Source organism: Conger conger, chromosome 13 (assembly GCF_963514075.1).
Source record: "Conger conger chromosome 13, fConCon1.1, whole genome shotgun sequence".
Classification (NCBI taxonomy): domain Eukaryota; kingdom Metazoa; phylum Chordata; class Actinopteri; order Anguilliformes; family Congridae; genus Conger; species Conger conger.
In genome coordinates, this window is record NC_083772.1 from 47,968,458 (window position 1) to 47,996,230 (window position 27,773).

General features: G+C 44.5%; 2 protein-coding genes across 12 annotated transcripts in view; both read left to right on the forward strand.

Moving 5' to 3' along the window:
• The window catches only part of LOC133108694 (elastin-like), a 102,822-nt gene extending 94,558 nt beyond the window's left edge, over nucleotides 1–8,264 (forward strand). For all 11 annotated transcript variants that reach the window (XM_061218349.1, XM_061218350.1, XM_061218356.1 and 8 more), the window contains 7 exons: nucleotides 2,370–2,396; nucleotides 3,260–3,313; nucleotides 3,404–3,436; nucleotides 3,590–3,634; nucleotides 4,452–4,598; nucleotides 6,057–6,110; nucleotides 6,614–8,264. In XM_061218349.1, coding sequence (XP_061074333.1) covers nucleotides 2,370–2,396; nucleotides 3,260–3,313; nucleotides 3,404–3,436; nucleotides 3,590–3,634; nucleotides 4,452–4,598; nucleotides 6,057–6,110; nucleotides 6,614–6,660 — 407 coding nt within the window. In that variant the 3' untranslated portion in view covers nucleotides 6,661–8,264. The remainder of the gene's footprint in view (nucleotides 1–2,369; nucleotides 2,397–3,259; nucleotides 3,314–3,403; nucleotides 3,437–3,589; nucleotides 3,635–4,451; nucleotides 4,599–6,056; nucleotides 6,111–6,613) is intronic.
• Nucleotides 8,265–8,541: 277 nt separating this feature from the next.
• The window catches only part of LOC133107739 (LIM domain kinase 1-like), a 42,107-nt gene continuing 22,875 nt past the window's right edge, over nucleotides 8,542–27,773 (forward strand). Inside the window, exons 1-3 of the mRNA XM_061216878.1 lie at nucleotides 8,542–8,701; nucleotides 16,207–16,303; nucleotides 21,204–21,342. Coding sequence (XP_061072862.1) covers nucleotides 8,647–8,701; nucleotides 16,207–16,303; nucleotides 21,204–21,342 — 291 coding nt within the window. The 5' untranslated portion in view covers nucleotides 8,542–8,646. The remainder of the gene's footprint in view (nucleotides 8,702–16,206; nucleotides 16,304–21,203; nucleotides 21,343–27,773) is intronic.

The window sequence follows — 27,773 nt, forward strand, 5'->3', positions numbered from 1 at the left end:
CTAAAGGTCTAAGCAAATCAGGCCCTTAGTGTAGTGAATGAAAGTAATTGAACATGAGCTAATTAAAGTATTCATATTCTATATTGTATATATGCTAGAAATATATTCTAGAAATCGACAATAGTGTTTCCTGAAAATGCCCCCAGAATAAGCGGTGATCTCAGATGGGTATAAAAGCTGTCATTCTGGATCAGCAGGTTCTCCAGTAACTTGTTTGCTGCCATTTGTGCACGAACAAGAATTTGGAAAGTTCCGGTGAATACGCTGCCAATCAACACATGAGCATAACGCATCTGACCTGCAGTACATGGTCATACATCCGCCCAGATCATTCTTTAACATATTGTTGTAATGTTATATAAAGTGACATTTACAAATGGAGAATGCAACATGTATTCATCACAACATGTTACAACATGTTGCTTTTTCGCCGTAAGGTTCGTTCAGACAAACGTACAGCTTTGAAGTGAGCCGTTTTAAATGATGTAATCAGTTGGAAGATTAAGGAGGAGAATGCAAAGTAGATGAAGAAAACACACAAAATAACCAGCATATGCTTGCATTAATATAGCGCTGTTATCCAAATGTTACATTAATGTTACATTATTACATTATTGGCATTTGGCAGACGCTCTTATCCAGAGCGACGTACAGTTGATTTAGACTAAGCAGGAGACAATCCTCCCCTGGAGCATTGCAGGGTTAAGGGCCTTACTCAAGGGCCCACCAGCTGTGCGGATCTTATTGTGGCTACACCGGGATTAGAACCACCAACCTTGCGTGTCCTAGTCATTTACCTTAACCACTACACTACAGGCCACCCTAGTAATATTTTCGATACTTCTCATTCACCCACACCAACAGCGATTGCCTGCCATGCAGGGCACCGACCAGCTCATCAGGACCAGCTCATCAGGAGCACTTATCAACAAGGATTTGCCTCACTCCTGATTTCCTCTATTTGTGAATATTTGGGCGGCACGGATGGTGCAGTGGGTAGCACTGCTGTCGGCCGGGCCTCTCTGTGTGGAGTTTGCATGTTCATGAGGAACATGAGGAAATACAAAATACCATTTTAAAATAATCATTTCATTTATTGAATGAAAATGATTAGCAAACACCAACATGCACTCAGTGAGAAGTTATTAGGTATTAGACTTATTTGTTTTCTGCTGCTGTAGCCTATCAATTTAAGAGCTTTGAGTTGTGTGGTCAGAGATGCTTTTCTGCATACCTCTGTTGTAATGTGTGGTTATTTGCGTTACTGTCACCTTCCTGTCAGTTTTGACCAGTCTGGCTATTCACCCCTAACCTCTCTCATTAGCGAGGCGTCTCTGCCCACAGAACTGCTGCTCACAGGATGATTTTTATTTTTCGCACCATTCTCTGCAAACTCCCGAGACTGTTGCGATTGAAAATTCAAGGAGATCGACTGTTTCTGAGATATTCAAACTACCAAATAAAGTGCTCAGTGAGTATATATCGCCCATGTAAAAAAAAAAATTGCCCCCCCAAACTTAACTGGTAGTGCCACCTTTATCAGCAACAACTGTAAACAATGCTTAGGAGGAGATCAGCCTTTCAAGTCGCTGTGCATTAAATTTGACCCACTTTACTTCAGCCACATTTGAGGGCTTTCAAATATAAACTGCCTGTTTAAGGTCCTGCCACAGCATCTCAATGGGGTTCAGGTCAGGACTTAATTTTGTTCCTTTTGAGCCATTCAGAGGTGCTCCTATGCTTCGGATCGTTGTCTTGCTACAATTACCCTTGAACTTCAGATCACGGACTCTTGACCTGATGATCATTGTTGATAGCTGGTCTCTTTCTAATGGTGGAGTCATACACGCTGGCCTTATCTGAGCCGAGTGAGTCCTCAGATCCTTTGATGTTCGTCTGGGTTCTTCTGTCACTTTCCAGATGAGGCATCGATGCACCCTTTGAAGGCCAGCCACTCCTGGGAAGATTCCATTTAAGTGATGTTTAGATTCAACAGGGCTGTAATCAAGCCTGGAAGGGTCCAAACTAAATGAACTCATTATCAATGAAATTTGGTTAGTTGGTTGACTAAGGGGGCAATTACCTTTTCACATAGGGCCTGTTGGTGTCAAACTACTGATCATTTCAAAACTGGATTTTATATTAACGCTGGTTGTCTTTTTAATTTTTTTCAGTAAAATTTTTTTAGAAGATCTGAAATAATTGAGTGTGACAAATATGCAAAAAATAGAAGAAATCAGGGAGGGCACAAATACTTTTTCACTGCACTGTATTCACTTATTTCCTAGATTAACAAGAGAATAAGTACTTGTGAAGGGACGTGTGCTTACTATGTCTGTCTGTCTGTCTGTCTGTCTGTCTGTCTTCAGGAGCTGGAGTTCTGCCTTCAACTGGAGGTAATGTGTGCAATCACCTGTATGTGTGTCTGTGTGTACGTACGTGTGTGTGCACTCAGAATAGTAGTGTGGTGTGATGAGTCAGCACTTATCACTGAACTCAGATTAGCAGTGTGGAGTGGTGATTCAGGAGTTATCACTGCACTCAGATTAGCAGTGTGGAGTGATGATTCAGGAGTTATCACTGCACTCAGATTAGCAGTGTGGAGTGATGATTCAGGAGTTATCACTGCACTCAGATTAGCAGTGTGGAGTGGTGATTCAGGAGTTATCACTGCACTCAGATTAGCAGTGTGGAGTGGTGATTCAGGAGTTATCACTGCACTCAGATTAGCAGTGTGGAGTGGTGATTCAGGAGTTATCACTGCACTCAGATTAGCAGTGTGGAGTGGTGATTCAGGAGTTATCAGTGCACTCAGATCAGTGGGGCTCAGACAGAGTGACCGTTGGGCAGGAAATGCCACAGGTCCTGACTTCCTGGCATCCTGGCTGGGGAGGGGAGGGGTGCAGCTCTGATTGAAGCTGGTCCAGACCCCCCAGCCCACCCTCTTGGGATGCAGGAAATCTGAGACTGTTATGCCTCCTGGAGACTCGCATGCATGCTCTCACTCACCCTCACACACACACACACACACACAATCGTAGACACACACATGCAGTCATAGACACACACCCAGAGTCACAGACTTGCAAACATGCACTGTAACAGACACATACTCATGCAGTCAGATGCACACACACATACTCTGTACACACACAAACACACAGTGACAGATGCACACACACAGTCACAGACACACGCACACACACACACACACATTGCACGCCTTATCTGCAAATCTAATCAATGTCCCATTTATCAGGCGTTGGGTATCCACCTGGTGCAGGTCTGGGAGCAGGTAAACCCCCCAAGCCAGGTACAGTGTACTTTCAAATGTACTTTATCATGTTGTATAATAATAATAATAATAATAATAGTAATAATACTTCCCTCTGATCTTCCACAGGCTATGGCTCCTTGGGAACAGGATATCCAGCAGGTGGGACCAATATTTAATTTGCACACAAAGACATACACACACACACACACACACACACACACACACTAAGATCCTAGGGGGGCTGTGACTGAGCTTGAGTGTTTGTGGTAGTGTACAGAAATGAATGTGAGTTTGGTGTGGGTTCCCCTGCAGGTGCCGTTGTTCCGAGCTACGGTGGATACCAGCAGCCCTACGCAGGTATGCAGGACCATCCGCCTGCTTTCAGCTGTGCAGGAGCAGAGTCTAGAGAGAGGAGTACTGTGGTGGAGGAGATCTCCTCAGAGTCCAGAGAGAGGAGTACTGTGGTGGAGGAGATCTCCTCAGAGTCCAGAGAGAGGAGTACTGTGGTGGAGGAGATCTCCTCAGAGTCCAGAGACAGGAGCACTGTGGTGGAGGATATCTCTTCCTCATTTCACTCACAAAGTGGGGTTTCTTCTTAACTATGGGGATGGAATTTATGTTTTACTCAACTGGACAAACCTTATTGTTGTTGCATCAAACCTGGGACAAAGATGCTAAATTCATAGACCTTTATTTAACCAGGGTGGTCAGTCTCACTTACAGCACTACAGCCTGTTGCAGAATAAAGCTCATTTCTTTATTTTTCCCTTTGAATTGAACCTAAATGCAGAAATGAGACAGTGAGAACGTTATCGTTGGCTCTTTGCCATGATTAGGGGTGGCAGAAAACGCAGGCAGACTGGTAATGCAGAGAATATAGGTGTGTCCATGGGTCTGAGAGACTTTTGTGAACTCTTGTGAACTTGAGAGTAATACGCCCATGTGTCTATTATTCAATTCCACACCATATCCATACCTTCAAAATGCAGAAAAAACATTAAAGCACTGTATTTATTCTATAAGTCTATCTGCAATGTTAGAGGATGCAATGTTTTTTTTATTTTTAAAAACTCACAAGTTGCCCAGAAGGAAAGAAAATGTTGAATGTGTGTGTGGTCTATGCCTAGCAGCAGCTCTGCTCACCCTCTCATGTGTAAAACTCGACTTTTCACAGGATACGTACCTGGAGGAGGATACGTACCTGGAGGAGGATACGTACCTGGAGGAGGATACGTACCTGGAGGAGGATACGTACCTGGAGGAGGATACGTACCTGGAGGGGGATACATACCTGGAGGGGCTGGGCTGACTGCACAGCAAGGTCAGAAGCCCAGCACACCATTTCTGTTTTTCTCACTGTTCGATGCAACGTTACGCTGGTTACTATCGTAACCAAGGTTATATGAATGAATTGGATCGCTCCAACCCTTCTCCGGTGCCTCCAAGGACACAGGGAGGTAGTGGTGCTGCTGTGGCTGTTTAAGGAGGCTGGTAGCGGCCCTGCCACTACCCCAACATGGTGCTGATTGAGGAATCTCAGCAAAGCCTGCCGTGTGGGATGGAGTGGTCCAATCTAGTGAACAAAACAACAACACACAATCATACAGTGCTCTGAAACTGACACAAAGCAAACTGATGACAGTCTTGACAAGGCACTCAGATGCCATTATTACTATTATTATTATTATTATTATTATTATTATTATTATTATGAACCTTTATTTAATCAGGTGAATCCCATTAGATAGAGATCTCATTTTCAAGGGAGACCTGAATTACATAAAATAAATAAAATAAAATATTAATAAATAAATCATCTAAAAATGTGCCATTTAAATTAAATGTATGGCAATAAATACAATTCAATATAACATACTGTGAAACCTGATCAATCACATTCTGCTGTGGTGAGGGTTAAGATTCTGAGACTATCCGTTTTTAAAGTTTTAAAGTTTTTGAAATACAAAACACAATAGTAAAGGCTCAATAATAGTTGCATCGCAACACACGGGGATATGAGTTAGATGAGTATAGTTTATGTTCCCTGATTAAGTTCTGTGTGTTTCCATTTCAGTTTAACCGAGACAATGATGCATACCTTGTCAGACACCATATTGATTCCACCTGTTGCAACAGGAGTTTTATCAAAGGAGCTTGTGTGTTAACTGTCTTGGTTCTATGCATGGCAGAGTACATGTCTGTGTGTAGAGGTGTATGGGTATGGCAGAGTACATGTCTGTGTGTAGAGGTGTATGTGTATGGCAGAGTACATGTCTGTGTGTAGAGGTGTATGGGCATGGCAGAGTACATGTCTGTGTGTAGAGGTGTATGGGTATGGCAGAGTACATGTCTGTGTGTAGAGGTGTATGGGTATGGCAGAGTACATGTCTGTGTGTAGAGGTGTATGGGTATGGCAGAGTACATGTCTGTGTGTCTGTGTGTAGAGGTGTATGGGCATGGCAGAGTACATGTCTGTGTGTCTGTGTGTAGAGGTGTATGGGCATGGCAGAGTACATGTCTGTGTGTCTGTGTGTAGAGGTGTATGGGTATGGCAGAGTACATGTCTGTGTGTAGAGGTGTATGGGCATGGCAGAGTACATGTCTGTGTGTAGAGGTGTATGGGTATGGCAGAGTACATGTCTGTGTGTAGAGGTGTATGGGCATGGCAGAGTACATGTCTGTGTGTAGAGGTGTATGGGTATGGCAGAGTACATGTCTGTGTGTAGAGGTCTATGGGTATGCGTTTCACAGCAGCTCTGCTCTCTTGTTCTTCTTTCAGCCAAGGCAGCCAAATATGGAGCTCTGCAGGGGTTTCTGGGAGGCGGATACCAAGGTACATCCCCTGATTCAGAGCATTTCAGGGGTATCTGGATGTATGGTGTTGTTTTTGGGATCAGGGGATTACCCCAGGGAAGTAGAAGCTGCTTTGTTGTAAAGTCCAGTTCCTGTATGACCAGCTTAAAATGACCAGCTACCGGCTGTTTCAAAACCTAGCTTGAGCTGTTTTTTTCAGCGGGCTGCACTAGTGATGTATCTCCCTCCTGCTAAGAGCTGCTATCCCTCTCAAACAAGATACACACACAACAGCCTTCAACACAAGTACTGTACAGACTCTCTCTGTTAGTCCCCTCCAGCAGCCTCACCTGAGAGACCTGATTCAGTGAATACAACCATTTACCAGGAGAGATAACCCAGATAATATAACCCATACACGGGAGAGGTGGCACACTAAATATACCCATTATCTGCCATAGATGACACGGTGGGTGTAACCCTTACCTCACAGAGGCAAAACAATAACAGGGGAAGTAAATGGCAGATGTGTGTTTGTTGCAGGTGTTCCTGGGTGCCAGGGCAAGTACTGTGGGAGGAAGAGGAAGTGAGAGACAGGAAGTGACCTCAAGAAACAATGGTGCTACTGCATGATGTAGAATGTACAGTTTACTTACAAAGGTCCCTCTTCATGTACAAATCTTCAACTTTTTTTAACGTATATGGCTGAAGACTATGTACAAGCTTACAAAGCCAGAAGAATGCCTGACTCCCAAAAATGTTAATGCCAATCAAAGGAATGTGAAATAACTGTGTTCTCAGTGTAATAAATAATATATGTGCACTACACTATACATGTATGTTTATATAAGCCATGTACTATAGATTGTGCCTGTAGCAGTCTTGGCTACAAATGTCTGTGTGTCTGTTTAGCCTCAGTGATGAGTAAAATGTCCCTTGGCACTCTCAATACTTTTACAAGTATTAAAATACGTGGAATTGTGCCCTTTTAAACACCATTTATAGCATCCAAGCTATCCAGAGATTCCTCTTTTGGGACTGACAAAGTCAGGTATGCTAAAGAATGTATTTATAAAAGGACTCTTTCTGTATTGTAAAACATTTGCAGCATGACGAGGGCAGTCTATCTCTCACTGCATCGCTCTGTCCTGAGATATACTCTTACGGCAGGACTGCAGACTCACGGCACTTTGTAGACCACGGTTACCACGGTTACACGCAGCGGGACAACAGGTTTGAGAGGCTGTTTGCTGGGAGAGGAGCCAGAATTCAATGTCTAAAATGGATTTCTTCATGAAGAGCCATCTGCTCTGAATATGGAAAGCTTATGTAACTCAGAAAACACCATTTGAAACAAATATGAAAGAGTGCTCTTGTAATGTTTTTTTTTGTTTGTTTTTTTTGTACTGTACGAGTCTGTTAAGTTATTTTTTTAAGTGCTGTGCCTTATTGATCACCTTTTTGGCTTGGGATAATGCTGAAATCACAAAATACAAAAATCAATCTGGGTAAAATTAATCATACATGTAAAATATGCATTTATTAAATGTAAATTTGGCCATTATTTTTATGTCCTTACTGTAAGCGTTAGATAAACATTCACTCAGTCAACCTTGAGCTTCACAAATGTATCACCCTCTTGATTTGATCATGGTTCAGTAACATGCAAAACTGTTCACCCATTGGTAGTGCAACTAAATTTATTCTGGTCGCACAACGAAACTTTGTAAAGCAGCCTACTCTGTAGACGTATGATGGTTTTTATTATTTGTTTGTGCAATGTCATCACTGTGGAGAACTGTAATGTTAGATATATTGTATTTTGTGTTTCCTCCCCTTAGTAATGGTTATATGGTGCTGGTGTTATATGAATTATAATACGTATCTCTGGCTACGTCACTACGCATCATTGACGACACAATGACGGCCAGACTCGACATCTCCCGCCAATTAGGCGACACAGCGAGTCTCCGCTCGAGCTCTCTCAGCTGTTGCTTGATTGCTGTGCTCAGGCTGTCTTTGAGCCTTGACAGCGCTCCAGTACAATCGTGGATTTTAGTTTTTTATTATTTAAGGGGGTGGGGTGGTGGAAATGCACTTTTTTCCACGACGCACATTTCAATACTTTCCGGAAATCCCGGCATTTTAACTGCTTCAGAAAAAGAAAATAATAAACTTGAGTATTTTAAACAGAAACAAATGTGTTGTCTGTCTTTACATTTGATTACCCTACAACTGCAGCCAAGCGTTTGATGTCATTTCAATGATTTGCGGCACTGCTACTGACTGGTAGGCTATTAGAAATATACGGTCCATAAATACATTCTCTCCCATCGTTGGCCTCTGCTTCTCTGCACAATCACACTCCGTTCAATACCAGGGATTGATTTTAGTTGGCCACCAACACGCTCCCTCCCTAGCTCATATCTGGCCCATCCTCTCCTGGATATCTGCATTTCCCTGTTGTGCTTGTTATCCTACAGCGTTAGCCCTAGCGTCGGGCGGCAGTCCGGGGCCGATATAGCCTATCTACGTTTGTGTGTGTGGCTCTTGCTGAGCTGACGTTCGAAGAGTGAATGAGGCTGATGCTGCTTTGCTGCACCTGGAAGGACGAGCGCATGGGAGACGAAGGTGAGTCAGAAGCGGGCGCTGGTATGAGGTGGATGCGGTTTCCTCCGGCTCAGGATACCCAGGGTTGGGTAGGTGCTTAAAGATGCACAGTGATGACCCCGCAACGGAAATATTGGATTAACTGTCGGGAAGCTAAACACATTTGAGAGGCATTACACGTTAATTATAAGATATTTCATGATGCATCACTTGGCCGAACAGTATTTTTTCCCTGCGTGTGTTTTGCTGCAGTGGCCCATGTGAACACAACCTGCGTGGCAGTGGACAGAGTGCGCATCTCTGCTCGTGACTGGGATGCGGGGATGTAGGTCGTTTATGGGCAGTTGAACTTTCGTATTGGAACGGTAATTGATTAAATACGGTTCTCAACATACAATACAAATAGTTACAAAATAAACAACAATATACGTCCTCATTGGATCGTGTTAAACTGTTTTTTTGTAAACAAGATTCTTATCGATTCACTGAAATTAAATGTTATTTTAATTTGATGGATTTATTTTTATTTTTCATGTCTTTGTTTAATCGCGTAGTATTTTTTCTTTCTTTCTGTGGAACACAGGGGGTCCGTATGCAGACCTATAGCGTTGTGATTGATATTGCAGAACTACACCAAGGCAAACATCGCCTGAATGCAGTTGATAGAATCTAAGTGAACTGGCTGGTAAAACGTGTTGGTCTCGATGCTCCTGCGTTGCACATATTGGCTGCACAAATCCTTCCAGAATCTGTGTCGCCGCTTTAACAATTTCGTGGAAAAGATCTAATCTTTTTAATCACATTTAAGATTGCTGTCATTGAACTGCGCTTATCAAGTGGAGAATAGCGGGGGTTTATGCAGTAAGTGGCAGGTACTCCTCTTGGTTATTAGTTATCTTGGTAACTGACATAAACAGGTGATAGAAAAAATGCGATAGAAAGCCAGGTCACTGTGTTTTATATTTTGAAATGTTTGGTTTTCTGATGAAGGGTATTTGATGTAGCCTAATTTGGTGCATGCTATATGTTTAAAGCCTTATGTCGTGCATACACCGATGGTCAGGAAACAGTGTAAAATTGCAAACCAGCTTAGCCACTCAGAAGAGCAATGCAACTGTGGAACACAACAATTGAAATAGGAAATTCTTGGGACATATCAAGCAACAACTACGTAGTAGGCATAAAAAATAAGTAATTGCTAAAAGTCACATATAAGGGCAAGAACAGCAAAAACACAAACTGAAATTAATTCATATTTAATCAACTGCCTGACATCTCCAGATGCTGGGTGTCTTCCCTGGTGATGCTCTGCCAGGCCTGTACTGCCTATTTTGGGGGCTATTTCCCTTCAGTCAATTGTTCAGAAAGTGAAATGCATGCTCAATTGGACTGAGGTCAGGTGAATGGTCTGAATGAACAATATTCTACTTTGGCCCAAAAAACTTGCTTTGACTATGTTTTTGATCATTGTCCGGCTGCACGATAAAGCGTTTTGAGGTAATCAGTTCTGGTGCATTTGCTTAGATCTGAGCAGACAAGATGTTTCTATATCCTGGGGCATTCATCCTGCTGCTGCTGTCAGTAGTGAACACCAGTGAGCCAGTTCCAGTGGCAGCCATACATGCACTAGCCCTAACACTACCTCCACCATGTTTGACAAATGAGGTGGCATGCTTTGGATCATGAGCGGTTCCTATTTTCTCCACATCACTGGTACAGGTCTATCTTCCAGACCTCAGACACATCTACACCTACATCAGTGTTCATGATTTGTTGCACATTAACAAAGGGACTTTTCTTCACCATTCAAAGGATTCTACACTGGTCTTCCATGGTCGACCAGGTGGTTTGCCATTACTGACCTCACCAGTGCGTTCTTGCTTCTTAACAATGTACCAAACTCTTGATTTTGACAAGCCTATTTTTAGGCTATGTCTCTGATTGATTTATTCAGATGTTTCAGCCTTATGATGGCCTGCTTCAGTGGCACTGACACTTCTTTGGTCCTCATGTTTAGAGACAACAACAACAACAGACTCCAACAATCAACTCTAGGCCTTTTGCTAGCTCTTTAATGCATGAACTATGAAACTTAACACACCTGTCCAAATACTTTTGGTCCTCTAAAATTGGGAGGTCTATATAAAAAACGGCTAAAATGGCTACAATTCCTACACTTTTCATTCAGTATGGATGTGATTATGTCAACTGTTTGGTTTCTGGAGGACAGAGCGAAAACAACAAAAAATGTATCACTGTCCGAATACTTACAGACGGTACTGCATTTTAACATTGCCTTGACTGAATCCCTCCAGAACGCAGTATTCTTCTCCCTATTATTTATAGTGACACAGAGCCACACACACTCTCTCACACGCACACACACACACACACACACACTCTCACACACACACAGACACACACACTCGCAGGCAGGCACACACACTTTTTTTCACAGTGTGAAATGTTTTTCTAGTGGGCAAAATTTGTCTTGAAATGCATGGGATTTCAGCCTGGATAATGAATATGAGTGAGACGCTGCTTCATTTCATGGTTCTGACTGGCCCACTCTGATTCAGCAGGCTCTCGGCAACACGTTCCCAACCTGCAAGTAATTATAACCAAAGAGACATTTTGTCCAAACGATGACTTCCATGAAGCTTCACGGTTTTCTCTTTGTAAACTTTTGGGACCAACAGGAATAGGAAGTGACCAGATCTGAACAGGAAGTGGAGAGCTGAAAACAGGAATTTGACAAAATGACTCTTCACTTCATTCATGGTCCATGTTTAACCCATTCAGTGCCAGAGTCTTCTGGAGCAGTAGGCCTCTGCAGTGCTGAGTGTTTCACACACTATGGTGTCTCCGCAGTGCCTCAAATATGGCTGCAAACATTGTACATTTTGACACATTACATTACATTATCCAAAGCAACTTACAGTTGATTTAGACTAAGCAGGAGACAAAACCGCCAACCTTGCGGGTCCCAGTCATGTACCTTAACCACTACTACAGGCTGCCCCTAGGCTGGTCATGTCAATGTGCCATATCCACATGTAATATTTCAGTTTTAAACACTATTACATTGGTAGTAATATACATTTTTCAGGGCTTTTCAGTTTGGTTAGCCAGACTATACTGGCGATGTGTAGCCAAATAGTGAATTCTTATCCATCAAAATCAGCTTGAGAAATGTGTTGAACACGGCCAGGCAGACAGTCGGCTATCAGTGACAGTCTTGTGACACAATACAGTGCTCAGTTTTATTTCAGTAGCTGGATAAACGGTAAACTGAACACACGTGACCTGCTCCATTGTTTTGAGTCACTTTGACCAAGAAACACATTTTTATTTTTATTTTGTTTCAGTCATGATTGTCAAGCATACAATCGCATAACTTGCTTGATATTAACGAATATTAACCGTCACCAAATTGTTTTTGATTTATTCCCAATTTTAACTGGACCTGTAGCGATCCGAGTTACATTATACAGAACTTTCATTCAGACATTAGCCGACTCAAGTTATCTTCAACTATGTGCAGAAGTCGTCGTATTTGTAGGCTACCAGGCGTGCACTACAAAAGTCAATCCATTTCAGGATTTTGTGTCAACTTCTGGTCTTAATTATTTAATTGACTCCATCACATCTTATGTGACATGTGTATGAATACCGGCTACAGCTGCAGGCTGCAAGTGTGTCCTAATGATGTTACTGTGCTCAAGTCAGGGTCATTTATAGAGCTGTCAGCCAAATAAAAACAAGGCAATTGGTTGGAACAAAAGTCAGTACGCAGGACCGGAGTTGTGCACCCCTGCTTAAGACGAATGGGAACGGAATGTTTTGAATTGAATGGCTGATTATTTATTTATGTCACTCTCCTTAAGTCGTGCATGTGTCTGCTGTGAGTTTTGCCCAATGCTCGTTAATTGTTGCTCCTTTGACAGTGACTGGGTTTGAAACTCAGGGGACCCTTTCTGCATATATTTACTGAACCAGCAGGGGGCGGTGTCCACCAGCACTCACACCACTCACAGCACTATTAGCACAATTAGCACAGTGCCCAGATTCAATGATGTCCACTCACAGCACTATTAGCACAGTGCCCAGACTCAATGATGTCCACTCACAGCACTATTAGCACAGTGCCCAGACTCAATGATGTCCACTCACAGCACTATTAGCACAGTGCCCAGACTCAATGATGTCCACTCACAGAGCATGATTGGGAATAACATTAAAGCGCTTACGAACACAAACACAGTAGTATGCAAAACATCAATTCACATCAATTTACATGGATTCTTGGCTCAAATATTATAATTTTCCACTGAGAGGGAACATGGATTTCATGCTGTCCAGTTACAAGGGCTTTTTATGTCTTCAGCCAATATTCGGTTGTAAAAAAGCTTTAGTGGTATTTTCTAAGTCATAACATAATGACAACAGCCCAGCAATGCTCGCATTTCCCTACCTCTTAAGTGTGCCTAATATTAGATTATAGTATCTATTTTTTTTTAATCCATCTTTTAGCTGGTGCAAATGCTGTTTGGTCTATTTGACAGTCAATGCTTCATATATGGAACACACTCACACTCACTCCCGTGCACACAGACATGCATATTTCTCACACACATACTGCAGGCATCGTGTCATTACTTGTATAATAGGGTTATAAACATTTGTGTCTTGCAGTAATAACTGCAATGTTTAGCAGTTTGATAATCGCGACACCTGTTCACAAGTGTATGCTTTTAAATGCAGGTGTCTTATACCTAATTAATTGTGGATAACATTCCCATTCTTGTTTTTTTGTTTGTTTTTGCAAAAGCAGACAGAAGTGAGGATAAGATGTGCTTAATTACGTGAGCAGAGCTGTACCTCTGTGTCAGCAGAAAATGTGTGGCTATCCTGGAATGGCTGGATCACACTGAGCTGTGTGGCTTCACTGATTGATGTGGAGGCCCATTGAGCTGGACCAGTGGACATTATTCAGTGAAAATGATAAACCCCTCCATAGGTACTGAGTGCCAGAACCTCCTATTGATTTATCTGCTGTAAGGGCAGAGATCAATGGCGTCCCAGACTCAAATTATTATCGTGTGTCAGACAGTCAGGGATTGAATTAATCAGCCCCTCCATCCGTGTGTTGTATGTGAGCATGTTTAAAAGTAATAGAAGTTGATCAGTAATCCTCAGATTACCATGTGATATTAACATGTCTGTGTATGTATACTGACCACCAGGTCTGTGTCATTTATCTCCCATCTGTCTGCTGACCCCTGCCTCCGTGTTTAACGAGCCCGTGTGTGTGCTCTTATAGTGTGTGCATTCTGTGTGTAACTCTGTCTCTGCGCAGTTAGCAGTGTGTTGCGGTGTGTCTGTGTGTGTTGGTGTGTGTCCTGAACTGAAGGATAAACAAAATGACATAAAAACTCCACCCCAAAACTGGTGCTCTCTGATCTCGGCCATGCACTGTGGAGATGAGCACACTTTAATGGTCAATGGTCAATGCCTGCATTTATATAGTGCTTTTATCCAAAGCGCTTTACAATAGATGCTTCTCATTCACCCATTCTCACACACACACACACACACACACACACTCACTCACACTGGCTGCCATGCAAGGCACCATCCGGCCTGTCAGGAGCATTTGGGAGGTCAGGGACACTTCGACACACCCTGGGCGGAATCGAACCGGCAACCCTCCAACTGCTCTTACCACCTGAACCAATGTCACCCTTTAAGGACCTTGGCTGACAACCCAAGGGCATGTGCCCTCTCCACGAGCAGGCTTCTGCTTTCATTCATCCATTGAGTGCTGAGTAACAACTAAACCAGCTCACCCGCCAGGCCCTGGGCCGGTTACCCCTGGTATAGTGTGTGCAGTGGGGCCGTGAAGGGCCGTTCTGTGTCATGCAAGTGAAGTGCACCACAGCATCTGTGCACCACAGCATCTGTGCACCACAGCATCTCTGTGCACCACAGCATCTGTGCACCACAGCATCTCTGTGCACCACAGCATCTCTGTGCACCACAGCATCTGTGCACCACAGCATCTCTGTGCACCACAGCATCTCTGTGCACCACAGCATCTGTGCACCACAGCATCTCTGTGCACCACAGCATCTGTGCACCACAGCATCTCTGTGCACCACAGCATCTCTGTGCACCACAGCATCTCTGTGCACCACAGCATCTCTGTACACCACAGCATCTCTGTGCACCACAGCATCTGTGCACCACAGCATCTCTGTACACCACAGCATCTCTGTACACCACAGCATCTCTGTACACCACAGCATCTCTGTGCACCACAGCATCTCTGCAACTTCTTACATTTTTTGTGTGGCAGTAGGCAATGATGAAGAATACAAATCATGAAAATGCCAGCTGCACAAGTTGTTTAATTTTGTGATGGAGCCTTCTAAAATTTGGGGGGCCTTCACTTAAATTACCATAATTCTACAAGCATAACTGCGTAATTATTTGATATTTCGTATCTTGGGAGTACTTGGTATGTAGACTTCAAACTATCAAAAAGTATTAATCTCTTCTCATTTTGAAGCTATTGGACGTAAAAAAATGTTCACAAGCCATTTTCAAGTAAAGAAAAAGTAAAAACATTCTTGTTGTCCATTTTTTGTCTTTGGAAGTCTTATGAGAGACCCTTCTCCAATAAAATTAACATTGATGATATAGCTCATCCTCAACTTTGGATATGTTGAAGATTCACTCAAGATCAAAAAAATTCTTGATAGATTTAGTTTCTATGGCAGCTTCCAAGACCCATCTTGGTAAGAATCTGCTTGGCTGAATATCTGACACTTTTTGGTCGTTCTCTGTCCAGACCCAGTTTTGGAAATATTTAAATAAAAGATCGATCTGACTTCATTTAGCTTGTTCTTAATCAAAGTATTTACTAGTATTTCATGGAAACCATACATCTTGTGCTGCTGATGTAGGTAGCCATCAAAGTGTGTATTATTGTAATAGTAAATAAGTCTAATAAATAGTGTGTGTGTGTGTGTGTGTGTGTGTGTGTGTGTGTGTGTGTGTGTGTGAGCGTGTGAGCGTGTGTGTGAGTGTATGAGTGTGTGCGTGTGAGTGTGTGCGTGTGAGTGTGTGTGTGAGTGTGTGTGTGTAGTGAGTGTATATGTGTGTAGTGTGTGTGTGAGCGTGTGTGTGAGTGTGTGCGTGTGAGTGTGTGTGTGAGTGTGTGTGTGTAGTGAGTGTATATGTGTGTAGTGTGTGTGTGAGCGTGTGTGTGAGTGTGTGAGTGTGAGTGTGTGTGAGTGTGTGTGTGTGTAGTGAGTGTATATGTGTGTAGTGTGTGTGTGAGCGTGTGTGTGAGTGTGTGTGTGTGAGAGTGTGTAGTGTGAGTGTGTGTGTGTGTGTGTGTGTGTGTGTGTGTGTGTGTGTGTGTGTGAGTGTGTGAGTGTGTAGTGAGTGTATCTGTGTGTATGTGTGTGTGTGTGAGTGTGTGTGTGAGTAACTCTCTGTCTTTCTCCCGCCCTCTGCAGGCAGCAGTTTGCCAGTGTGTGCCAGTTGCTCTCAGAGGATCTATGATGAGCAGTATCTGCAGGCTCTGAACACTGACTGGCACACAGCCTGTTTCAGGTAAGACCCCCTGACTGACACACAGCCTGTTTCAGGTGAGACCCCCTGACTGACACACAGCCTGTTTCAGGTAAGACCCCCTGACTGATACACAGTCTGTTTCATGTAAGACCCCCTGACTGACACACAGCCTGTTTCAGGTGAGACCCCCTGACTGACACACAGCCTGTTTCAGGTGAGACCCCCTGACTGACACACAGCCTGTTTCAGGTAAGACCCCCTGACTGACACACAGCCTGTTTCAGGTAAGACCCCCTGACTGACACACAGCCTGTTTCAGGTAAGACCCCCTGACTGGCACACAGTCTGTTTCAGGTAAGACCCCCTGACTGACACACAGCCTGTTTCAGGTAAGACCCCCTGACTGGCACACAGTCTGTTTCAGGTGAGACCCCCTGACTGACACACAGCCTGTTTCAGGTAAGACCCCCTGACTGGCACACAGCCTGTTTCAGGTGAGACCCCCTGACTGACACACAGCCTGTTTCAGGTGAGACCCCCTGATTGGCACACAGCCTGTTTCAGGTAAGACCCCCTGACTGGCACACAGCCTGTTTCAGGTGAGACCCCCTGATTGGCACACAGCCTGTTTCAGGTGTATACTGTGGACAGCTGTAGGGCACAGATGAAACAAGATAAATGGGTAAATGGATAAACAGGTTTGAAATAAAAATGAATATGTTGTTTTAAGTTAAAGTGCAGGCTGTCACCTTTAATTTGAGACTATTTACATCACATTGGGCGATCCATTTTATACAAAGTCCCTCTATTTTATGGGACCAAAGGTAATTGGACAGTTGACTTCTCCACTCTCTTTGGTTAGTCAGGAGTATTGCACTACTTCCTTAGCTAATATAAGCAGGCATAAGTAAGCTTCCAGTATTGCTGTAGGGAATCGGGGACCTTAACCTCAGACTTAGCCACACTAGAACTTGATTGCATCTGAGTCTGTGAGGGGCATTGTGTTTGAGGGGCATTGTGTTTGAAAAGGCAGGGCACATATTCGTGTGGAGGGCAGTTGGTGTTGGGTCAATGTTTCTCCAGACCTTCTGCCTTAGTGAAGAGCAAGGAAGGACACACTTCTGAGGAGAAGTGGTGGGTCAGTCAGAAATGAGCTTCACTTGCAGACAAATCCGCTCTGGAAAGCTGAAGCGGGACTCAGTGTGGAACACGCTGTTAGACTGGGCGTGTATCTCCATCCTGTGAGGGGGGGTGGGGTCACGAGTGAGCAGAGAGCACAGGAAATCAGTGAAAAAACCCCCGTGCAGCTGCAGTGTAGTTCTTCTATTCCAGTGCGAGTCGAGTACGGTCGCTCACATCCTGGGATTAAACAATGAGCCGGTTCACTGACGGTGCGGCTAGGACCGGTCTGGTCCGGGAGAGAAGGAAAAGGTTTGATCCGAACTTCAGGAATCATATGAAAGCAAAAAGGTGAGTATTCAATCTACAGATACTGAGGGGGGGCTCTCTGTTTCATCTGGCACCACAGAGAAACCGGCCTATCAAAGTAAACCCGGCCAATGGGGTTTCAGTTCTAGCATTTGTAGCTCTTACTAAAAATATGTGGGTTTGGTGGCAGCTGCTTGACCGTGGTGGAGTCCTGTCTTTGTGGAATATCCACTCCTCCCTCCTGCACAGCCTCCTTGCAGAGCATGTAGACTGTAGGTGATGTGAGGGCTTAGTTTCGTTTCCCGTTTTCTGACTGAAACACTGCGAGTGATGCCTATCAGTATGTCTTTGTGTATGGAAATGTGCAGCCATTTTAGTTTGTGTGAGTGTGTGAGACTGAGAGTGTACTTTTTAAAGGCCAGTAATGATCAGATGACTGTTCACTTGCTCCTCCTCACAAACTCTTTCTAAAAACATTGGCTACCTTACGGGTCAGTCGGAAACATAAAATATATTGAAAATACAGTGATACCCCGCTGTGAGACCATAAGTGGGGTCCAGAAAATTACATTTTGTAAAATGTTAGTCTGTTAATGATAACACTTTTTCAGTCTTATATTTAGCAAAAAGTGGGAAATCACCTGTGTTATAAGGCCAAAATACATGTACACATGTTGGGGGTTAGCTGTCAAGAACACTTCGACACACCCAGGGTGGGATTCGAACCAGCAACCCTCCGACTGCCAGACGACTGCACTTAGAGAGGAGGTGACTGAGTGAGAGAGGAGGTGAGAGAGGAGGTGAGAGAGGAGGTGACTGAGTGAGAGAGGAGGTCAGAGGAGGTGACTGAGTGAGAGAGGAGGTGAGAGAGGAATCACGTTTCGTAGGTCTACTCATACTCGTGCTCCTCCGGTCCCCACTTCTGCACTTCTGCCCACAGGACACAAACCTCACCTCAAACCCATCAGATTCAGTTTCTGAAGCATGTGGAAGTGGAGGCAGTGTCAGTGTAGCTCTGGGTCCTGAGGCAGTGTCAGTGTAGCTCTCCTGAGGCAGTGTCAGTGTAGCTCTGCGTCCTGAGGCAGTGTCAGTGTAGCTCTGCGTCCTGAGGCAGTGTCAGTGTAGCTCTGTGTCCTGAGGCAGTGTCAGTGTAGCTCTGTGTCCTGAGGCAGTGTCAGTGTAGCTCTGCGTCCTGAGGCAGTGTCAGTGTAGCTCTCCTGAGGCAGTGTCAGTGTAGCTCTGCGTCCTGAGGCAGTGTCAGTGTAGCTCTGCGTCCTGAGGCAGTGTCAGTGTAGCTCTCCTGAGGCAGTGTCAGTGTAGCTCTGCGTCCTGAGGCAGTGTCAGTGTAGCTCTGTGTCCTGAGGCAGTGTCAGTGTAGCTCTGTGTCCTGAGGCAGTGTCAGTGTAGCTCTGCGTCCTGAGGCAGTGTCAGTGTAGCTCTCCTGAGGCAGTGTCAGTGTAGCTCTGCGTCCTGAGGCAGTGTCAGTGTAGCTGTCCTGAGGCAGTGTCAGTGTAGCTCTGCGTCCTGAGGCAGTGTCAGTGTAGCTCTGTGTCCTGAGGCAGTGTCAGTGTAGCTCTCCTGAGGCAGTGTCAGTGTAGCTCTCCTGAGGCAGTGTCAGTGTAGCTCTGTGTCCTGAGGCAGTGTCAGTGTAGCTCTCCTGAGGCAGTGTCAGTGTAGCTCTGCGTCCTGAGGCAGTGTCAGTGTAGCTCTGGGTCCTGAGGCAGTGTCAGTGTAGCTCTCCTGAGGCAGTGTCAGTGTAGCTCTGTGTCCTGAGGCAGTGTCAGTGTAGCTCTGTGTCCTGCTTGCTGCAAATTCTGGGCAACATTGTTGCAAGATGATTGACTCGTATTGGCTGCCTGTAATGGATTTTGTTAACAGCAAATGCTGCTTTTCCACATTCTCTAAGTAGGCTACTTCAGTTAATCTAATGTTTATCCATTACACGCTTAGCTTAACTGTATTTATACTACAAACGTCAGGCACCAAGTAGGCTAATTGTCCTCCACCTGAGAAATGAGACGTGGTCACACTACATGTGGTGGGGGACAGTATGTTGACTATTTGTTTGTATGATGATGTTCAAACGGGTTACATCTGTTCCCTGGAAGACTCCAGCTGAATGGGCCCCGGCTGTGTGGTAGGGTTTGTGGGGTTTGTAGTTTAGTCGTATTGAATTGGGGAATGGTGTTTTCTGCAGGGCTGAAACAGAGGCCACTCTCTGAGTTCAGAGTCAAAGCTGAGAGGTCTGGCGTCAGGGATATCGCTTTTCCACTGAAAGGAAGTGGACTTTAATCTGACTTTAACTTCCCCTCAAACCCTCAAAGTACAGTCCCCAAACTGGAGATGTGCCCAGTCAAAAAAAATACACTGCCCTTAATATTACACTGTCCGTTTACATTCACTCCAGTGTATGGAACACTGTATGTTTACATGTGCTGCTTTAACACAAGTGTACATGCAGTTGCTTTAATGTTAAGAATGCGTTAGAAACGTCTCTATATTTTGAGCATAAGGGATGGGTCAGAATAATTTGATGATTCATTAAGTTGATCCTTTGTTCAGAAGTTCAGACTATTTACAGTAGACTAATGACAGTAGACTATTTACAGTAGACTAATGACAGTAGACTATTTACAAACTCTGGAGCGTAGATGTCACAGCACATTTTCTCCTCAGGGTTTCATCCCTGGGGGTCACTGACTGCTCTCTGTGTGCAGCCGGGGGCCAGGAACTCAAGGGGCTATGGAGCTTGTTGTTGTTGAGCTGCTGCTTGCTGATTGGACCCTGGATTTCCTGGGAGGACCACCAATGGGAGGGGTTACACAGGGTCTGGGAGAGGGGAGCTGGGGGTTGGGGGGTGGGGGGGTGATGTTTGGCTCTCTAAGCCAGGATCTGCAGCTGAGCATTAACGTACAGATGACTTCAGGCTCTTCTACCACCTCACCCCCACAGAATGGCTGTTTCCTTCACAGCTCTGTGGCTTCAGCTCATTCCCACAGCTTCCCTTGCTGCAGTGTCACTTCCTGTCTGAGATCACAGGGCGGAAGGCGATTGCTGCGCTTTGCCTCCTGACCTCTCTGCCACACCCCGCCCACTGTGTGACAGGGGTGGAGTGAAAGGTCGGATGTGTGGGAGTGGTGGGATCATGTGACGTGTCCTGGGGTGTGTGACCAGAGCTCCTCTGACTCGTCTCACAGCCCTCTGATCACACTGCTGTCCTGTTGTTCCTGTGATTTTAGTCTCACACTCGAAACATCATTATGTTCAAAATTAGCCAAACTTGGCCAAGTTACTTTTGATGTGGGGGTGTGTTATAGGGTTATGTTCAGGTTGAATGGGGGTCATGTTAGAGTTGTGCGAAGAATGTTTTGTGTCTGTATTGCATTGCAGTGTGCTGATGCATGAGTGTTGTGTTAGTGTTGTATCCGCATTGCAGTAGGGTTGGCCTACCGTTGTGTCAGAACTGCAGTGGCTTTGGTTCTGCTTTAGCATTGTCCTTCTCCCCCTTCAGATGCTGTGAATGCAAAGTGTCTCTGTCGCACTGGTACTATGAGAAGGAGGGGCAGCTCTTCTGCAAGAAAGACTACTGGGCCCGCTTCGGGGAGCTCTGCCATGGCTGCTCCGAACCCATCAGCACCGGCCTCATCATGGTAAGATCATCAGTACCACTACCAATCACACCAAATACCACTACCAATCATACCACTACCAATCACACAAAATACCACTACCAATCATACCACTACCAATCACACAAAATACCACTACCAATCATACCACTACCAATCACACCAAATACCACTACCAATCACACAAAATACCACTACCAATCATACTACTACCAATCACACCAAATACCACTACCAATCACACCAAATACCACTACCAATGATACCACTACCAATCACACCAATACCTCTACCAATCACACCAAATACCACTACTGAACATAGCAAATGCATGAAACATCGAGAAATACACCAGGACACCAGAATAACAGCGTAAGGCATGTCCTCCAAGCTGTAAGTCTGAGAGGCCCTGTATTAGGACACTGTCCGGGTTAGCATGGTCCCCCATGTTAGCACAGTGTCTGAGTTAGCATAGTCCCCCATGTTAGCACAGTGTCTGGGTTAGCATAGTCCCCATGTTAGCACAGTATCCAGGTTAGCATAGTCCCCCATCTTAGCACAGTGTCCAGGTTAGCATAGTCCCCCATCTTAGCACAGTGTCCAGGTTAGCATAGTCCCCCATCTTAGCACAGTGTCCAGGTTAGCATAGTCCCCCATGTTAGCACAGTGTCCGGGTTAGCATAGTCCCCCATGGTAGCACAGTGTCCAGGTTAGCATAGTCCCCCATGTTAGCACAGTGTCCGGGTTAGCATAGTCCCCCATGGTAGCACAGTGTCCAGGTTAGCATAGTCCCCCATCTTAGCACAGTGTCCGGGTTAGCATAGTCCCCCATCTTAGCACAGTGTCCAGGTTAGCATAGTCCCCCATCTTAGCACAGTGTCCAGGTTAGCATAGTCCCCCATCTTAGCACAGGGTCCAGGTTAGCATAGTCCCTCATGTTAGCACAGTGTCCGGGTTAGCATAGTCCCCCATCTTAGCACAGTGTCCAGGTTAGCATAGTCCCCCATCTTAGCAGAGTGTCCGGGTTAGCATAGTCCCCCATCTTAGCAGAGTGTCCAGGTTAGCATAGTCCCCCATGTTAGCAGAGTGTCCAGGTTAGCATAGTCCCCCATGTTAGCAGAGTGTCCAGGTTAGCATAGTCCCTCATGTTAGCACAGTGTCCGGGTTAGCATAGTCCCCCATCTTAGCACAGTGTCCAGGTTAGCATAGTCCCCCATGTTAGCACAGTGTCCGGGTTAGCATTGTCCCCCATGTTAGCAGAGTGTTCGGGTTAGCATAGTCCCCCATGTTAGCAGAGTGTCCGGGTTAGCATAGTCCCCCATGTTAGCAGAGTGTCCGGGTTAGCATAGTCCCCCATGTTAGCACAGTGTCCGGGTTAGCATAGTACCCCATGTTAGCACAGTGTATGGGTTAGCATAGTCCCCCATCTTAGCACAGTGTCCGGGTTAGCATAGTCCCTCATGTTAGCACAGTGATCGGGTTAGCATAGTGCCCATGTTAGGGGAGTGTCCGGGTTAGCATAGTGCCCATGTTAGGGTAGTGTTCTGGTTAGCACAGTGTTAGCATAGTGCCCATGTTAGTGTAGTGTTCTGGTTAGCACAGTGTTAGTATAGTGCCCGTGTTAGGGTAGTGTTCTGGTTAGCACAGTGTTAGTATAGTGCCCGTGTTAGGGTAGTGTTCTGGTTAGCACAGTGTTAGCATAGTGCTCATGTTAGTGTAGTGTTCTGGTTAGCACAGTGTTAGCCTAGTGCCTGTGTTAGGGTAGTGTTCTGGTTAGCACAGTGTTAGCATAGTGCCCATGTTAGGGTACTGTTCTGGTTAGCACAGTGTTAGCAGAGTGCCCGTGTTAGGGTAGTGTTCTGGTTAGCACAGTGTTAGCATAGTCCCACAGTGCACAGTCTCTGTGCAAAGTAGAGCCATTGTGTGTGTAAAACCACACTTTGCTGAATGGAGAAGCAGAGGAATGGGGAAGCACGCTTTGAGACCTAGGGTGATTTTGACGTTTTGTTTGCTATTCTCAGTTTTTTACAGATTAAACAGTTTCTCCTCATTGCATGTCATCCTCATTTGCATACAAATAAACGTCCTCAGCCCAAGAAAGTGCACTTTCACCTCATAAACTGTCACATTCATTACCAGAATGAAGTATGTCTTTGAGTTGCAGTTCTACGCACATTTATTTTGGAGGCATATTTCCAAAGTATTACAACTGAATGTAAATACTCCTTTGTCTGAGATAGGAGTGCATTATCACATGCAGGAAGCCTTTCATCCTGGCGAGCCCAAAGGTAGAGAAATTGTACTTAAACTGTGTCATTCTCAATGGCTGGAGATGCTCTACGACCATGCAGATGTGAAACTTCGAATTTGATAATAATCTTTCCTTCCTGAAATGCAACTGGAAGCATTCTTCTATTTTTCTTTGTAATCTCAGCACTAAATGATAAAAAAATAATTATAAAAAAGTGGCCCTGTGCAAAAGTTTGGGGACCCTTTTGGATTATTCTTTGTTACTTTTTTAAAAAATGATTACTCAGGCCCAGATCCAGATTATTTACTTCTGAGGGCTTCAATGAGTTAGATGAATATAATTCCAGGGCTGAACTTTTTATTCTTAAGTAACTCCATGACTTCTAAACTATACAACTGCAGTGACTGTTCTGTTTGGTGTTAACAACCCTCTAAGCCATTCTCCAAGGATGTAGAATAAAGATGGTTAATTTCCACTAAGAAGGAGAAGGGTACAATGTTTCAAACTACCCATTTCCACTGTCAGAAACATTATTATAAAATGGAAGATAAATGGAACAGTTGAAGTCGAGGCAAGGTCTGGAAGTCCAAGAAAGATTTCAGGTAGAATGGCCCGAGACCTGGTGAGAAATGCTCAGAAGAACCCATACATCACTGCATAAAGAGTAGCCGGCCCGGGTCTAGCTGTTCACAGGATATACAATATACAACATCTTTTAAACAACAAAGACCTACATTGCAGAGTTGCCAGAAAGACTCAACACAAAATTAAGCTTCTGAAGTATGCAAAAGAAAACATTGAGAAGCCTTTTTGAACAATGTGCTTTGGACTGACAAAACCAAAAACGTTTTGGCCACCTGCAAAGAAGGTATGTTTGGGGAAAAAAACGGTCCCTAAAACTAGAATATGCTGAAGCTTTTACAATTCAATTTGACTGAGGAATCAGTCTACCAACATTCACAATTTAATTATCTTTAAAAAAAAGCTTATCAGTGAGTTTGCAAAGCTCTCCTCTGAGAGAGGCGATACTCCAACGACCATGTACACCACTTGACTTCCCAAAGGTAGCCCCTAAATGCTCCTGACGAGCTGGTTGGTGCCTTGCATAGCAGACACTCGCCGTTGGTGTGTGAGTGTGTGTATGAATGGGTGAATGAGAAGCATCAATTGTACAGCACTTTGGATAAAGGCGCTATATAAATGCCAACCATTTACCAATTTACCAAGTATAGGGAAAAATTCCAAAAGCGAGAATTGAAAGACTCTTAGCTGGCTACAGGAACAATTTTTAAGCTGTTATACTTGCCCAAGGATACAAAGTAAGAGTTACAAAGTACTAACTTTTGCACAGGGCTTTTTTACTTTTTTATTATTTTGAAACTCTAAAAACTGTAAATAAAAAGTAATCTTGCTTTAAAATTTAAACAAATGTGGCATGTTTAACGTTTAGAGTTCAGGTTCGCTTCTGTTCACTTAGTCATTAATAGTAAAAGCCTTTTTGACCAGGGGTGCCCAAATCTTTGCACTCTACTGTACTACCAGTGGTGACGAAACAGCCAAACATGTCAAACACAACCATGCTTTTAAGGTCCATCAGTTTGACATATTTAAGAGTCGCAAGTCTCCTCTGCATAACCATAATCATGTAGAAATAACAATGTTGGAACCAATTCAGTTGTGTCATTTAGGCTATTTCAATAAAATAGTTTTGCAACATTCACATAATGAAATTAGGCAGCTGTAACATGGGCACTATGCTAACCCGATCACTGTGCTAAGATGGGGGACTATACTAACCCGGACACTGTGCTAACATGGGGTACTGTGCTAATGCTGTAATGCTGGGCAAGCCTGCTGCCGCTTGCCATCAGGTTCGGCGGTTCTAGGTAGTAAAACATCAGCCTTTCTAGTTTTAGGGTCCCAGCTGATGGAGCTGTGCTTATGTATGCTCTCCATATAACCTCTCATCTTAATCAGAATGCAATTAATCATAAAAGCCCAGCTACAGAGAGCCAAAAGGCTGTATATTTAAGTGTTCCTTCTTTTAGGAGCGTGCGTGGAAGTGAGTGAGCGGTTTGTGTTGTTAGTGCCAGTCTGGAATGTTCCGCATGCCTTTCAATCCTCAGTCCACCCTTCCTTACCCTGTCTGTACACGAGCTCTGCTTTCCCTGCTCTCTGACCTGGAGACCACGTTCAGCTGAATGAGCAGGATATTCCACAGGTATAAACTAGCCTGAGCAGTCGGTGTGCTTGTGTCTTCCTTTCCTGGCAGACATGTTCTGCTGTTACTGCAAACTCCCTGGACTTCCCAGTGTTGCAGTACTTCCTCAGACCGTAAAGGTCCTTGTTTGTGATTGGTCAGACCGTAAAGGCCCTTGTTTGTGATGGCCGTTAGTAATGAGGAACTGTGCTGTAGATCTGTGGGAAAATACATTTGAAAGTGAGAACTAAGGTCTGAAGGCTGTTGGGAGTTGCACAACCCTTTGGTGTTACTGTGCTGGGGCGTGGAGGGGATTTTGGGGTTTCCCAGCCCTCTGGTGTAAGGGCACTGGGGCTTGCGGGGGATTTTGGGCACAGATGTGATCTGTGGTCAACTGGGTGGGTGGAGCAGGAAGTGATGAGGTCATGGAGAGCTGTGAGTGCTTGAAGGAGTGCGGAGGCAGGGTTATGAGCTCAGAGGAGGCGTGGCCAATTAGGCAACAGGCGTGCAGTGTGTTGGGCAGAATATTCTAGTGATGCTGGGAGACCCAGGTCTGTGGGGCTTCTGCTGCCTTAGACTTTGGATAAAAGATAAGGTGAGATATTATGTGTGTATCCCATATCTGTCTGTGTGTGCATGGTGTATCCCATGTCTGTCTGTGTGTGTTCCATGTCTGTATGTGAGTTTGTATTCCGTGTGTGTGTGTGTGTGTGTGTGTGTGTGTGTGTGAAAGATAAATTGGGAAACACAATAGAAAATGACATAGTAGTAATCTAAAATAATTGAAGAGAGAGGAAAAAAAGGACCAGTTTAGTTATTTTATTTATTATGTATAGTTCTTTGTTATGATCCAATATTATTTTCTATTTTCTGTGTGATTTGTCTATTGCAGAATTTAAATGGTAAATGGCTGGCATTTATATAGTGCCTTTACCCAAAGTGCTGTATAATCGATGCTTCTCATTCACACACACCAACCAATTGGCTGCAATGCAAGGCTCCAACCAGCTTGTCAGGGGCAATTGGTTAGGTGTCTTGCTCAGGGACACTTCGACACACCCAGGTCGGGACTGAACGGGCAACCCTCCGACTGCCAGATGACTGCTCTTACCTCCTGAACTAATGTGGGCCACTTTATTTTGCAATATAAAATATAAACTTTCAATGCACATGTGTAATACATTGAAAATCATATAGATGCTATTAGTTTTAATGTATTTTAATGTATTCACTGTATTCAGCAAAATAAATAACAAAGCAAGCTATTAATAGTAGACGAAATATTATACACTTTTTATTTTCTGGGGGGTGGGAAAAAAAGTTTGAGCACCACTGATATAGACAACTGTAAAATAATAACTCCGTACCTAATAAAGTGCTTACTGAGTGTATAAAGACATGGATTTTGTACTCCAGTGGAATAACACTTGACAGTAAAGATTTCACTGTGGTCTAAAATTAAATGAAATGTTAAACCACACAAGGCTTTTTATTAGCGTGACTGGAACAAGGTGTGAATCCACTAGCACGTGCGTGCGTGTGTGCAGGTGCGTGTGTGCCTGCGTGTGTGCGTGTGTGCTTGTGCATGTGTGTGTCTGTGTGGTGGGGGTGTGTGTGCGTGTGTGTGCATGTGTGTGTGTGCGCCTGCGTGCGTGTGTGTGTGTCTCTGTGTGTGCGCGTCTGTGTGTGGTGGGGTTGTGTGTGCGTGTGAGTGTGTGTGTGTGTGTGTGTGTGTGTGTGCGCGCCTGCGTGTGTGTGTGTGTGAGAGTGTGTGTGTGTGTGTGTGTGTGTGTGTGTGTGTGCGCGTGTGTGTGTGTGTGTGTGTGTGGGGTTGTGGTGTATGGGTCCTTGTGCTTGTACATGTCTGTGGTGAGGTGTGTTAATGTGGATATTCCACATCACTGTTGTGCATCCGTCACAGACCCCCCCCCCCCCCCATTCCCCGAGGCGTGTGCTCACTGTGGAGGCCTTGTGTTACTTTTTGGAGGGGGGAGGGGCATT